The 14,477-nt window shown below is 52.1% G+C and overlaps 2 protein-coding genes across 2 annotated transcripts in view; both read left to right on the forward strand.

Annotated features, from left to right (window-relative positions):
- Nucleotides 1-14,477, forward strand: part of LOC110390697 (GTPase IMAP family member 8-like) — a 685,191-nt gene that overhangs the window by 517,294 nt on the left and 153,420 nt on the right. The gene's annotated exons all lie outside the window — the stretch shown is intronic.
- The window catches only part of SMARCC1 (SWI/SNF related, matrix associated, actin dependent regulator of chromatin subfamily c member 1), a gene marked incomplete at its 5' end in the record, with an annotated part of 72,027 nt that overhangs the window by 49,804 nt on the left and 7,746 nt on the right, over nucleotides 1-14,477 (forward strand). Inside the window, 5 exons of the mRNA XM_021382111.1 lie at nucleotides 1,917-1,972; nucleotides 3,244-3,358; nucleotides 4,193-4,347; nucleotides 7,492-7,626; nucleotides 11,360-11,615. Coding sequence (XP_021237786.1) covers nucleotides 1,917-1,972; nucleotides 3,244-3,358; nucleotides 4,193-4,347; nucleotides 7,492-7,626; nucleotides 11,360-11,615 — 717 coding nt within the window. The remainder of the gene's footprint in view (nucleotides 1-1,916; nucleotides 1,973-3,243; nucleotides 3,359-4,192; nucleotides 4,348-7,491; nucleotides 7,627-11,359; nucleotides 11,616-14,477) is intronic.

Here is a 14,477-nt window from a genome sequence, read left to right on the forward strand (position 1 = left end):
ACGTAAATGCAGTACTGAACGAACCAGGGGTTGGCACCCCAAGGCCAGCACCCCACTGCTGATAAAGGCCTTCTCTCAGCGGGTGCGTGCACGCAGCCCACGGTGACAGTATTGCTGCTGGAGCTCAGTTTCTCCTTTTGCCCCCTGTTAGCTCCCTTACCAGCCGGGCTGTTACCTACCTGGCGAGGTGCCGGAGGTGGACGGGCTGCGAGCTGGGCAGAAAACGCTCTGGAACTCCCAGGTCTGGCTGTGTTGGCAGAACTCCTCGGATGTCTGTGTTGCAGCTATTTGGATGCCACGCAGACGGTAAATAAGAGGCTATTAGCTTGAAGAGCTCGGTCTCATCAGGCAGATCCCAGACGAGCGGCAGCAGGAAGCACGTCGTCAGGGGCTGGACCCCATCCATCCCGGTGGCGGCCGCTCCGACAGCGCTGTGGCCAAGGTCGGGTTTTTCTGGGGGCCTGGTGAGCTCACTTCAGGTTCCAAATGGGAAGAATGCACCAGAGGCAGCGGGTGATGTCCGGGCCCGCACATCCAGAACAGTCGTAATATGGATTTTTTTTTTTCTTTTCTAGTGAGAAAGCAAAAATAAAGTGTTTGGGTCCAGTGAGGTTGTGGATGCCCCCTCCCTGGAAGCATTCAGAGCCAGGCTGGATGGGGCTGTGAGCAGCCTGGTCCAGAGGGAGGTGTCCCTGTCTATGGCAGGGGGTTTGAACTGCGTGATCTTAAAGGCCTCTCCCAACCCAAACCATTCTATGATTTTAACTCCAGCCTCCAGTACAAACCCCCAGGTACTGCTGTCATTACAGCTGGGGAGGAAGTGGGAGAATGAAGGAGCAAGGTCTGGGTGGGAGGGCTGTCCAGGAACATCCATCACAGGACGCCTTTTGGACCATCTTCTTTGACTTGAGCATCTTTATTTGGTTCTGATTCATTGGCATCTGTATATTGATGTAGTGAGGTGGAGGACGGCCTCTTTTCCTGGATAACAGCAATAGGACAAGAGGTAATGGCTTCAGGTTCACCAGGCGAGAGTCAGGTTGGATACTGGGAGCAATTCTTTCCCCAGAGGGCATTTGGCACAGGCTGCCCAGGGAGTGGGGGTCTCCATCCCTGGGGTGTCCCAGAGCCGTGGGGACGCAGCACTGGGGGACGTGGGCACGGTGGGGTTGGGCGTGGGGGTCTCAAGGGTCTTCTCCAACCTGAACAGTTCTTTGATTCTGCCTGCGTGGCATGTGCAATGCCAGCAAATTCCACTGTATTGTCTGAGACTGTGCTGGCGTAGGCAGTAACGAGGTGCTGCTTTGGAGAACCTTAGCACAGAGCTGCGGCGTCTGCAGAACCGAATTGAAATCTTCAGCTGACCCGCAGCCCCGGAGAGTGCTGCTGGATGGGCCTTGCATCAAAAGCAGCTCAGGGGATCCAGTGCTGAGGAGGAATTACAAGTCTGGCAGCTCTGTAATTGAGGTTAATCACGTAACTGACAACCATCTACAGAAGCAAATTGGCTGTATTGGGGAAAACATTGTATAATGCTGGGACTTACCAGTGGGAATTACTGTGGGACTCGAGCGCTGCGGAGCCGTGCGTTAAACTCTTCTTTATGTAGCTAAAATTGATAGAGCTGAGTGTTTCTCCCCCTGTGGATGAGCTGGGTGTTTCAGCAGGGCGCAGATAATGTCACGTTTTGTCCTGCTCGTTGGGCTGAAAAGTAAACCTGTTACATTTAAATGTGCAAGCAAACTTGGTTTTTGAACGAAGATTAACGGAAGAGGCTTCGTGTCCTCCAGGATTTCGGTGCTGTGTGGCTTTCCTTTATAAACCATCGTCAGCACGGAACGGGAAATTGAGTTAATTCTGAACTAAGCGTAATGAATGAATGTTACGATGACTAAATGCTTTATTTGTGTTCTCAGATGGAGCTGAAGAAGAAAAAATGGAAACAGAGACAGATGGGCAGCAGCCTGAGAAGGTAAGCTCAGCTCAGCTCAGTGTCTGGCTCTGGAGAGGCACTTCTGACACTCACAAACCTGAATTACTACGTCCTGAAATGCCTGACATGAAGGTGGTGGTAGTGTGCTGGTCAGTCCTTTGAGAGCAGTGTTCCCCAGCAGTTTCCAGTTCTCCACTCAACCTCTAACGAGTGGTTTGCTCTTCGGTCGCAGCGACGCTTCTTTTGCCAACATCTTGTTTCCTAGTCCTGAGAAAAGGAGGCTGGGACTGGGGGGGAAGTGTAAAGCAGTCAGTGTCAAACTAATTGTGGAGACGTCAGCTGCAGGAGGACATTGGTTTGCTCTTGTTCATGGCTTGTAGTGGTCTAAGGCAAGCGTCGCTTTGAAGTCTTGCCCTGGAAAAGTTTGTCTCGTGGCACATTGCCTTTCCCAAAGTTGAATGCCGCTTTTGGCTCTATCAGGATCAGAGGGACGAGGGCCTTCCTGGGAACCCGTGGGTTGTTTGGGTTCCTTGTGGTGCTTGGCAGCCATGTTTGAGTGGAGCTGGGCAGACAAGCTGAATAATGATGAATTGCTGTCGGAGCTGCGCGGTGACAGGGGGAGCGATGCTTGCTCGGTCTGCGTGCATCTCTGCAGCTTTGGGCCATTCCGTGCCCTGGATGTGGGAAATGAGGCTGGGCTAAACGAAGCTCTCTGCAGCTGGTCCATGAAACTCTTTGCAGGAAATCTGCAAGGGGAAAATGATATTTCCAGTCCTAAGCAGGAAGCTGCTGCTCATTTCGTTAATGCTGTCTTAAGGCACCCAGACCTTAAGGACTGCAATTCCTTTTTGCAAGCATTGCTCTCTCAGTTCCTGGACAGAAACGCGTAATTCAGCTGTGGCATTTGTTCCCTCAGGTCGCTGCTGTGGTTACGGTTCCACGCAGTTTGGAGATAACGTGTGGGTGGATGAATGCTGAATGTGTTGTTAGCATAACAAACACTGGACAGGATGTGTGCACATCCACGTGGGGACAGCACAAGGGCAGAACACGTGCTCACCTGGCATCGTGCTGCAGGATTTCACGAGCCATCCGGTGGAGCACTCAAGCTGGGCTGCTGCAGCTGATGCTGGCAGTTACTGTGTTTGTTCAGGTTGCTGTACGAGTGTCAAAATGGGCTTAAGTAGAAGTCAGCCTTTAAAATTTAATCTTCCTTTATGATGGCGAATTCATTTGAAAGCTATAAACCAAGTCACCAGTGAATGCCTTGTATAGCACTCGTTCTCCAAACAATCCTTCATCCCATTTAGGTTGAAAGCAAAGCAGAGAGTGAAATTGAGGAAGGTGATAAAGTACAAGAAGGAGAAAATGAGAGGAATCCAGAAAAGGAACAAGAGAGCGAAGCGACTGCGGACACCAAGCCAGGTAATGGTCCCCAGCTGTTCCTCAAGCTGTGCTGGCTTTAATAGCCTTCCCCTAAAGTGGTTGGAAGGGACTATAAACTCAACCGTGGCAGAAATATTTCCTCCTGCACATCAGGCTGCTTCATGCTTCAGTAGTAAATATTCTGGTTTAATTTTGCTGCAAAGCTCAGGCACTAAATTCTTTCTTGAACTCATTTTAGACCTCAGCTGAGCTTTCTTTCACAGCTTGTTGTGACTGGGTGGAGAAATTACAGTAGGAGGGCGAGTATAGGTCACAAATTCTTTTCTTCTGCCTGTGTTACACTCCATTTGATCACGCAAAGAAACGAGGCTGCTCACTTCTACACTTATAAATTCACTTGGGGGGGCAGTTTCCCCATGAAGGGCTGCAGAGCCTTTATCTTGATGGGCTGTTCCTCCATGGGATGCTCCTTTTGCTGTTTATTTTTAACACGTTCCCTTGTACCTGGTGGAAATATTGTTCTTACCTGGGACTCGCAGCCAGCGTGTTAGCACCAGGAAGAACAGGACGTGTTGGAATTCGTATAGAAAGTAGAGGTGGTAATGGAGTTGATCTGGAAATACAGCTAGAAGTGATCTGATGGAAGCACACGGGTGGCAGAAGAAGAATTAACAGGATGAAAGCTGAAAATGTTTGTTGGATCAGGTCCTTTTAAACTAATGCTGTCCCCGCTTCAGCATTTGGGTGAGTGGCGGCGGTAACGTAGGAACGTGGCTGTGTGTGGATGAATGGGTTTGTCTGACTCAGAGCAGTGCAGTTCCTGTGAACAAAGGGGGAATGCACGTAACAAACTTGGCGGCCAATCTCTTGCAGAAGAAAAGGAGGCAGAAGAGAACAAGGAGAACGTTGATGCAAGCAAAGACAAAGAAATCGAGGCTGGGAAGAAGAAAGTGGAACACGAGATCTCGGAAGGAAACGTTGCTACAGCTGCAGCTGCTGCTCTCGCCTCAGCTGCCACCAAAGCAAAGGTTTGTTCTGTACAAATATCCACTGCTTGGTTTGCAGTTCACATTAGATCTCTTTTTCAAACGGTCTTCTGTTCCAGAACTGTAGAATTTCGTGTTCCGATCTCTAATACCTTGAAAGGCCGCAGGTGCCGGCTTTGATTTCTGCTGCTTGGACTCTGAAGTGAAACTGTGTAACGTCGTTCAGGCGGCAGCTTGTACCTGCATGAAGTCAGTGGGCATCCCTGGGAGCGAGCGCTGAAATTCAGCATCTTTTGTAAGGGCTTGGCTCTGCTCGGTCGCTCACCTGCCATTTTGCTGTGCCACTTGGGCCCCTTGTTGGGATCAGCCAGGTGATGCTCTCAGTTCCAGTGGGACAATGGTTTTTATAGGCAGCTCGATGAAGCCTGTGCAGAGAGGTGCTGCGTGTCAGCTCCCAGCCTGCTTTTGGCTGTCTTTGTCTCCTCTTTGTCTGGCTGCAGGCCCTTAATGAGCTGTGCTTGGGGTCGCTGTCCTGCCTGCCAGCTCTTCTACCCACCCCATAATTACCAATTGCGTGTTCTCCCTTGGTCATTTTCTTTTTGCAGGACCCAGAACGCCGTTGCTTCTTTCCGAATATCACTTTCAATATCTCTTTTCTTCTCACGTGGTTTCTGGGAGATTCGGATTCTAGCTGAGCTTTCTCTTGGGTTCAGTGCCATATTCCATACACTTCCATCTAGCTGCAGCCACCAGGAAGGCGTTGATTGTGGATGGATTTCCAGAGCATCGTGGTGGCCGTGATGTGATGTGTGTGTGTGTGGTACTGATGTTGCCAGTCTCATCTTTAACTTCAGGCATCTTTTTCCCAGGTGCACCTTCTGTTTGGAGGATAATACGATGGTAGGTGGTGCTGTGACAGTGCAGTCCCTCTATGAACCCATGAGGTTTGAGGCTATTCTTAGCTGATTACCTTTAGAGCTGGGTTCTGTGACCAGAAGTAGCACAAATTAGCACTGCTCAGCGCTGGGACGAGCTGCATGAAATCCCCTTTGCAGGCAAGCTGCAGTTCTGTTATTACAGTGAGTGCAGTGCCCTGTGTGCCTGCCTTCAGCATCTGAACCCACGCTGCTCCCAGTCCCACGCTCTTCCACCTGGGCAGGGATAAGTTGCTGTTGTCTCATCAGCCTTGCAGGCGTTCCCAGCCGTGCTTTGTTTTAAAGCATGGAATTTAATCTGTCTGATGGAAGTCTTTGTTCTCCAAATAAAAACGATATCCCACTTTCCCTCCTTAGGTGTTAACGAGTGCTGGAGGGAGAAGGGACTTAGCTAATGGCAGTTTTCATTACGGTAATACTAATATTCCCAAAGAATTCTAGCTTTACATTACAGGAAATAATAACATTTTAATTGGAGTGCTCGTGCTTCAGAGTAGAATTCGGATGCAGCGGGGATTTCTCTTTCCAGCTGCATTTAAAACCCCAGACAACATTAAGGCTCTCACTGAGCTGTGTCTTGTCTGAGAGCTGTTCAGTTCTTCGTGTTCAGCTCAAGAGCTGGCCTCGTGAAGAGCTGTTACAGAGCTGTTCTTGATCTGATATCGGAGGAATATTGCAGCTATCCCCTAGGGAGAACCGAGGGTTAAAGGTAAGTTGTCCTGTTTGGGGGGTGATGTGCCATGAATGTGAGCATTTAGGGGAGAGTCTCTGTGCCACAGAATTGTTTGGGTTGGAGAGGATGGACTCCCCTGCTGCAAACAGGGACACCTGCAGCTTCAGTGGGGTGTGCAGAGCCTGCCCCTCACAGCCCCTCCTTGGGAGGATGAGAGGAGGAAATACAGTGAGAAAAAAACACCCCTGGGTTGGGATAAGGACAGAGGGATCCCCGCCAGTTACCGTGCGGCAAAACAGGCCCAGCACAGGCAGTGAGTCACAGAGCTCTCCCATCTTTCTACCTTGTGGCCATAGATGCTGGCCCTGCAGTCCCCCAGCCACCAACCCCTTGCCACATAAATGCAGTACAGCAGGCAGCACCTGCTGGAAATGCTTCCTGCCCCACGGGTCGCAGGTAGCCCCGTGCAGTTGTGTGGCTGAGCTGCATAGCTCCTGCTGCCCATAGCATCACCTCCTGCGTGGCACGGACTGTGTGATGTCTGGATTGCTGCTTCCACGTAGCTGGGAGCAAACACATCCTTTCTAGAAGATGCTGGTCTCAAAGCTGCCAGTGATGCAAAGCCCCCAGTACTTACCATTATGTTTTCCTATGGGTGGTTAGCTTTGCTGTGAAGCTTTACTCCTGGCCTGGCACGCTCCAGCTGCTGACTGTTGCGCCGTTGCAGCGCTTCCCTTTTCCCACGGAGTTAAAATGCCTTTGGCTATCAGCATTGTTCCACATATGAGTGTTTAGAAAGGGGAGATTTGGGAATTGGACGGACCCCGTTACTCTTTCTTTGCATTGTGTACATTGAGACATCCTTTACTTGACTGTATGTTGGGAGGCATCGTGAGCCTGTGTGCCTCTCCCACGTGGAAATGTGCCCATTATGCAGGCTGTCTGGTGCCATGTATGGAGCTCTGTGTGCCCCATGTCAGGTACCCATCTGTGTGTGTCCAAGCCTTTCAGAGGGGCGGGAGGTGACTTGTTTGAGTTTCTTTTCGTAGATAGGCAGAGTTTTGCCTGCAGGCTCTGCCCCAGCCTGCTGCAGTAAGAGATGCGTGTCTTCACGGTGCGGTGCTGGATGTAATGGAGATGCACCTAACTGGAGACAGAGCTTCTGTTGTAACTGAGCAACAGATATTTGAAGGGCAAAAGCACGTGGGAGTCCCCCCACTGTTGGTGTGGGTCACTTCAGGTGGGAGCCTCCTCGACAAGTGGTGGTGAGAGATGTTTGGCTCATCATAACCCAACCTCTGCTCCCCTGTTTGCATCCCCCCTGAGCATGCTCTGTTGCACATCCAGAACACTGAATTGCTACTGACTAGCGAGCATCTCCAGTGCCATTTGTATTCTAACTTGACACCTATTTAAAAGCTCAGTAATCTTCCAAGGGCTTCTGGTTCTGAGCATAAAGTTGATAACCTGGTGTCCTGGTTTCTGTCCAGACGTGGAACAGAATGGCTGCAGCTAGGTGCAGTTGAGCCTGGTAACCATGAAATGCATGTAAAGCAAAGCTCTGTGTTTTATTCTCAGCACCTAGCAGCAGTGGAAGAAAGAAAAATCAAGTCCCTGGTTGCTCTTCTGGTGGAAACGCAGATGAAGAAGCTGGAGATAAAGCTTCGCCATTTCGAGGAGCTGGAAACCATTATGGACCGAGAGAAAGAGGCAGTAAGTAATGGGGACACTGATCTGAAAGTGGGACTCACTACTACCAAGATGTCACGTATGCTAACAGCAGCTGCATTTCCTCCCTGCTGTGTCCCTGCTCTTTCTACCTCAGCTGGAATTCGTTGTTCCCTTGTGCCGTAGTGTTTGAGCCCTCCCCTTTCTCCAGAATCTTCCCTTTGCCATGAGCAGCAGACTGGGGATGTCACAGATTTGCTTCCTAACTGTTCCTCCTGCCACGGGGGCTTTGTGCAGGCCTTGTGACCTGGCTGGTAACTGACATAAGCACGGCTGCTCCTTGTAAAGAGAGTGCAGTGATGGAAACCTGGTTTCCATGGAGGGCTGGGAAGCCAGAGCCGTCTGCCTCCTTCTCCTAACCTGCTTTGGAGGTTTGGTTTTAGGCCTCCTTCTCCTAACCTGCTTTGGAGGTTTGGTTTTAGGCCTCCTTCTCCTGACCTGCTTTGGAGGTTTGGTTTTAGGCGTGCAGCTCATGTTTTTGGAGGATATCCTTGGAAGAATCCTCCAGGTGAGATGCAGTCGCAGAAGGACACGCACTCGGGAATGCCAGCTGCTCACTGTGGGCAGGGATTTGTGTGAGCTGGGGAGGGCAGCAGCAGCTGGAAGGGAAGCAGCGATGTCAGGAGATGAGAAGAGGTGAGCACTCATAGCAACCATAGGAGTGTCAAGTTAGAACAAAGCTAAACCGACCCACCTGGCAGTGAGCTGGAGGAGCTGGGCAAGCAAAGCAAAGAAGCTGTTGGCTTGACTTCAGTCTGGTGGGTGGTGAGGTCAGGCCAGCTGGAAACAGCCGTGCCATGGGGAGCAACTGCAGTGCAGCCTGAGCTGGGATCTGTGATAGAAACACTGCTGGGGATGGCTCACTGGGTACCTGCACCTCCCTGCAGTCAGGGTCCAACAGGAGGAGATGCTGCCCTGCCTGCTGGGGGCTGACCACGCACCGGGCACTGAGCACCCTTCCTTCCTGTTGTAGCTCCTCAGGCTTGTGCTGGAGCAGTTCCTCTCCAGCTGTTACAGAGCTGACCCCAAACTGCACTGTTCTCCAAGAGCAGTCCACGTGCACGTTATTCTCTTGCTTGGCTTGCTCGTTTTGTCGATAGGCAATTACTCGAGGTGCGTTGAAGATATTGACTCGTAACTCTGGGACTTGTCACGTTTGCCCTGCCGTGTGAGTTCAGTGGAATTTACATCCTCGCTTTGGCATTCATCGCGCTGATGGAGTTTGACAAGCCGTGGTCTTTTGTTGCAGCAGAATGTCAGCAGGAATTGCTGGATGGCTCAGCATCCTCCACCACCTCAGTGCAGAGCCTGCCCCGGCTCTGATTGGCAGGGGAGGAAATGGACCTAACTATTCTGAGTAGGTTCTCCCTGCGTGTCTTTGGGGGATATCTTCCATTAGTGACAGGGTTTTTTCCACTTGGAGGCGTGTGACATTTTCCTTTTTCAAAATGTGCGTGCAGATTGGCTTTCTGGCAGCTGGATTTGGTCTTTTCACCCGTCACTCTGGATATTTGGTGGAGCAATTAAAGCCAAAAATTCCTCAGTGCCGTCGCACGCTGTGCAGATGCCCTTATGTGCTGCGCTGGCTCTGTTCTAGCAAAGATAAGCGTTGGAAGGAATGTGTGCCGCAGACTGCACGGTGGAAGGTTATAGGCACAACAAATTTACTCAGTGTTTAAGCTGAAGCAATTTCAGCGCTGCCAACTCTGATTGTGTGCAGCGGGGATCCTGTTGGTAGGAGCCTTGTTGACCCAGAATGTATAATCACACGCGAACGCTTTCCTTTACCGTTTCTGTCCAGGGAGGAGTTATTTTCCGAGGGCGGAATTGTAGTACAGGCTGCTGTGTGTGTGTGTGTGTGTGTGTGTGTCTATATAAAGTGTTTGTAAGAGTCCCTCTAATGGTGAATCACTTTGCAGCAGTGCCAAAATAGGCTGCCACAAACTTGAGGAGCGTCAGGAGAGCCGTGGCCGCGTGCCTGAACGTGAGGCAGTGTAAGGAATTGGGGGGGGGGGGGGTTGCAGCAGAGCGGTGCGTGCTCGTCCCTGCTGAGCAGCCCCACTTTGCTGCTGCTGATCCCACAGCACGGAGAAGCAGACTGCTGGAAGCTGCCTGCCAGGAAGCAGTTAACCTTCGTTCTGCTCTTCAACCTGCTCTAGGGAGCCTGCTTTGCAGGAGGGCTGGACTCAATGACCTCTGGAGGTCCCTTCCAGCCCCTACGATTCTGTGATTCTGCTCCAGCCTTGCACTGGCAATCTGCAATCCTGCTGCTGAGCTCATGGCCGCGGGTGCAGGAGCCTGATGCAGGACTGGCTGATGGGGCTCTGCGTCGTAACTTGTGTTGAGGGACCTTTCTCCTCTGTCCAGCTGCCTTTTCTCACGAGCCACAGCGGGACAGGGTGCCATGGAGAGAGCAAGGCAGCAGTGTAAATGAACGTCAGGAGCGTGGGGTAGCAGTGCTTCTGGCCTCAGCCTTCCTCTCGGGTCACTTGAGGCAGTTCTTTCTGAACCTCCTGCCACCTACCGAATCTGTTGCCATACATGCACCATTACACCATTGGTGTCCGTGTCTCCTCGTTTTATCGAGTTCCTCCCTCTAACGTATCCGCTTGGGCAAGGACAAAGGAGTCGTGGCAGCGTGAAGAATCCCATTGTGGCCCCTGCCCGCTGAAAAGCAGCCCCCGACCAGCAGGATGCATTATTCATCAGCTCCGTCCCCATCTGGTTGTGGCGCTGAATGCACGCTCTGTAGTGGAATTTCGTTCTCATCCGTGTTCTGTCAGCAGTCACACGGCCAGCACAAAGCGTGCGGGGCGCTGGGATTCCTGCAGAGCATCCCCAAGGTGCCCGGCTCCCCGGCAACGCGCTGCTCGGCTCGGTCGTGGGGTGCACTCCTTCAAACCTGGTACATTCGTTGCACAAACAGGGCTGGATTCTTAACAGTCGCACAAATGCATCGTGATTCTTAATTAAGAGTCGCATGGCACTCACTTCTTACCTTCTTAATTCTTAATTGTTCCATTTCTGCGTTGCTTGCTAACTACACGGCTTCGTAATTTAACAGGGTAACCTTTTATGTTAATGGAATGGTGTTACATTAACTTTTTTTTTTTAAATAATACTTTTTCCAGTGGTGCACATCGTTGGTGTGTGGGTGTGGTGGTGTCCAGGTCCTTGGCAGGAAGGATTGGGGCAGGGTGCTGCCTGTGGGCACGGAGCACAGCCCACTGCCTGCAGGTTCTGCTGGGGTCTTTCCCTACAGAGAAAGTCAGAGAGGTTATGGATGCCCCATCCCTGGAGGCATTCAAGGCCAGGCTGGACGTGGCTCTGGGCAGCCTGGTCTGGTGGTTGGCGACCCTGCACACAGCAGGGGGGTTGAAACTACATGATCATTATGTTCCTTATCAACCCAGCCTGTTCTATGGTTCTATACAGTCTCTTTAGTTTCCTCTTCCCCTCGTTCCAGCCTGCAGAGGATGAGAGGAAGGCGCCCAGTTCCTGCTAGAATTGCATTGAGGCTGAGTGCTCTGTCCGATATATTCTCGAGTAATGTTTTAATTGTGGCGCTGAAAGAGTTCTAGGACGAAACGAGATGAACTCATTGGGTGCAGCTGGGAAATGCCCAGTGCCCACAGCCTGAATTCACCGCTGCCCTAGCGAAACGCTCTCAGTTTGCAGTCTTTTAACTGTTTCCTTCCCTTTGTGTTTTCCCCCGTAGTTAGAGCAGCAGAGGCAGCAGCTGCTGACGGAACGCCAGAACTTCCACATGGAGCAGCTGAAGTACGCTGAGCTCCGTGCTCGCCAGCAAATGGAGCAGCAGCACAGCCAGAACGCTCAGCAGCCTCACCAGCACTCCGGGCCCGGGCTGAACCCGCTGGGCGCAGCGGCACACCAAGGCCTGCTGCCCCACCAGCAGCCCCCGCCGTACCCCATGATGCACCACCAGATGCCACCCCCTCACCCCCCCCAGCCAGGTAAGGACGGCAGCGCGGCCCCGGGGTTGGTCGTCACCACCCGGAGCAGACGGAAGGAAGAGGAGGAGGTCTCTCTTCCCGGTGTCGGGGCAAATGAAAGCACACGGAATTGCACGTGAAGCCAAGGGCATGCCCGCTCCCGTGGAGGTGATGGGAGCACTGTGGCCTGGCGGGGCCGCGGGCGCTCCAAAGGCTCTGGAGGGAAAGAAAAAAAAAACAGGAAGGTAAAAGCAGAGCTGCCACCAAGTGTCATTTCCGAATGTCTCTCGGCTTGTTTCTATTTCCTTAGACTTTTTCATGCCAGGCGATCTCTGCTCCTTCGGCAGCAATCGTTCACTCCGATTTTCTCCGGGTCGCGACGTGTCTAATCGGATAAAAACACAAACTGAGAAACAGGGGCGGGATGCTCCTGAGGCACCTCTCAGTGGCAGGAGGTGTGACTCAGGTGTGCTCCGTGCCCTCCTCGGGCCGTCCTGGCTCCTGCCCTGTGGCTGCACTGCTGTCAGATGGGAATGGCAGGGCCACGTTGGTGGGAGGAGCGGCTGGAAGCACGGCCACGGGGGCAGGTTGCTCCGGGGCCGTCCCGTGGAGGTTTAGGTGAATTGGGGGTGGAGATATTCCTGACATCGAGGGCTGGAGAAGCAGAGTGGCCAGGTGGTTGTGCAGGACAAGCACGCGCTCGGAATGCGGCGTGTTTCTGCCATTTATTCCAAAGGATGTGTGCTGCACTGCAGAGCTGGTAGCCCTGCTTGGAAGAAACAAAGCTGCTAAGTTTTACCTTTTTTTTGTGCAGTTCTACCTTAAAACCATTTGACTGTGAAAAGGGATTGGGACTGTCCAGTGTTGTACTTGTGCTGTGAAGGAGCTTATGGGAATTAGAAGGGAAGGCTTTGCTATGGCTGCTGAGCGCTGCTGAAATCATTTCAAGCCAAAAAACCCACCTGGAATGTAGGAACCTGATTGGGTGGCAGGGAGGGAGCGCAGCTTTTGTCAATTTTCAGCTGCTGGACCAAAACCATTCTAAAAGACAACCGGTGGGTTATTAGCTAAACATCTGTCCAAAGGTTTTGTCTGAGCTGTTGCTGGAAAGCTGGAAAGTTTCGGGTATCAAGATGAAAAATGAGGAATGGCACCTGAAAGCACGTGGAGCCGGAGGGGAGGGCAGCGCTGGGGGGGCTCTGTTGGGTGCACGGTCTGGAAAGGAGCGGAAGCACTCGGTGACCCAGCAGGGATTGCAGGTGACTGGGGAAATGTGAGGCATCACATCCAGCTCTGAGTCTCCACAGCAGTAGAAGGGGATTCAGGCAGCAGGTGCAGGGTAATGCCTGGTGCAGGGGAAGAGAAGGCAGCCGTCTTGTGACCGGGGTGCTCGTGCTCACCGACTTCTCAGGGGCTCGGGGTCAGCGTGGTCACCGAGCGCACGCGGACAGAACGTTACCACTGAAAATGTAGGATGGGAAGGTGATAAAACAGGCCTTGGTTTGGACTGGAGTAATAATGCAGCCTGGTTTGTCTTTCTTTATGCCGTGTTGACGACTCGGTTTGTTCGTTCAGTGGAATGAAGAAACATTCCGTGCAAGGGAGAAATGGCAAATTGAAAGCAGGTTATAGGAGGGGGCCACACCGTGTGCCATCAGACCAGCTCTTTCTTACAGGCTGCTATTGAGGCTGAAAATATAACGGGATAATATGCTTGGCTGTATTCACTAGGGGAGTAATAAAGCTTCATTTCTAATATGTTCGCATCCTCAGTTCTCATAATGCCTTATTACTTCAGCCCCACCAGAATTATCCAGGCCCTCCGTGTCTCCAGCGATCCAATGTGCACTATGGGGAGTGCAGTGCTGTCTTAATTACCGAGCACACCTCTCTTTCCAGTCTGATTAAAGCTGGTCAGTAGATTGGCTGCCCCGCTCCTGTTGCTGGTGGCAGCTGACGGGCACGGAGCAGCGCTGCGGCTCTGACAGCGAGGCATCATGCAGGTGCAGGGCAAGGACAGCAAAGCAGAGAGTTCACCGCTTCATCCAGTGAATTCAACACCTGCACACTGAGTGTGCCATAGGAGGGATCCTGCAGTCTGCAGACGTGGTGACTCAGAAGCTCTCCTGGCTTTCTGTCTGGCTACTTGGAGTTTTGCACTGCTCGGTTTTCCTTTCTCGCCATCAGAGCATCGCAGCGTGGATGTGCTGAGCAGCCGGTGCAGGCGGAGCCGTGATCTCCAGGATCTCCAGCAATCCTGCTGGAACCCTCGGGCTCCCAGCAGCTGCGTTTCTTATGCATGCACGCACACACATGGGTTGCATGCATTAGGAAAAGAAAAGCGGCCCCTGTCGCATCAGATTGGTCGTGTTCCATCCGTGATAAGACAACAGAGCTTCTATCGTAATGGATGTATTTTCTTCCTTTAGGAAAGGGTGGCTGTGGTGTATTTATTTTTGTGTGAGCAGTAAAATAATTTAATACGTTGATCAGGAGCGATATTTGCTGCTCAGCTGCTAGTCTGGGGTCCTCTGGAACCATCGGGGGAGCTTCACCTTGTTGGCCATACATCTGCATCTGGAATTCCCTTGCTTCCTGCCTGCAGGGGAGACTCACAGCGTCTTAGTGCCAAAATTTGGGGATTTTCCATAGACTGATCTCAGTGTAGTCCCAGCTAGAGAGGCCCTGAGGGCAGGCTGGAGCGTTAGGTCTGCCGTCCCAACGCCTGGTTCTTCCACTGGGGTTTGGCTCTGTGTCACGTCCCACTGCTGCCAGCAGGCAGGATGCTGGCCTCAACTCTTGGGCCTCAACTCTTGGGCCTCAACTCTTGGGCCTCAACTCTTGGGCCTCAACTCTTGGGCCTCAACTCTTGGGCCTCAACTC

This window comes from Numida meleagris, unplaced genomic scaffold (genome assembly GCF_002078875.1).
Source record: "Numida meleagris isolate 19003 breed g44 Domestic line unplaced genomic scaffold, NumMel1.0 unplaced_Scaffold180, whole genome shotgun sequence".
Classification (NCBI taxonomy): domain Eukaryota; kingdom Metazoa; phylum Chordata; class Aves; order Galliformes; family Numididae; genus Numida; species Numida meleagris.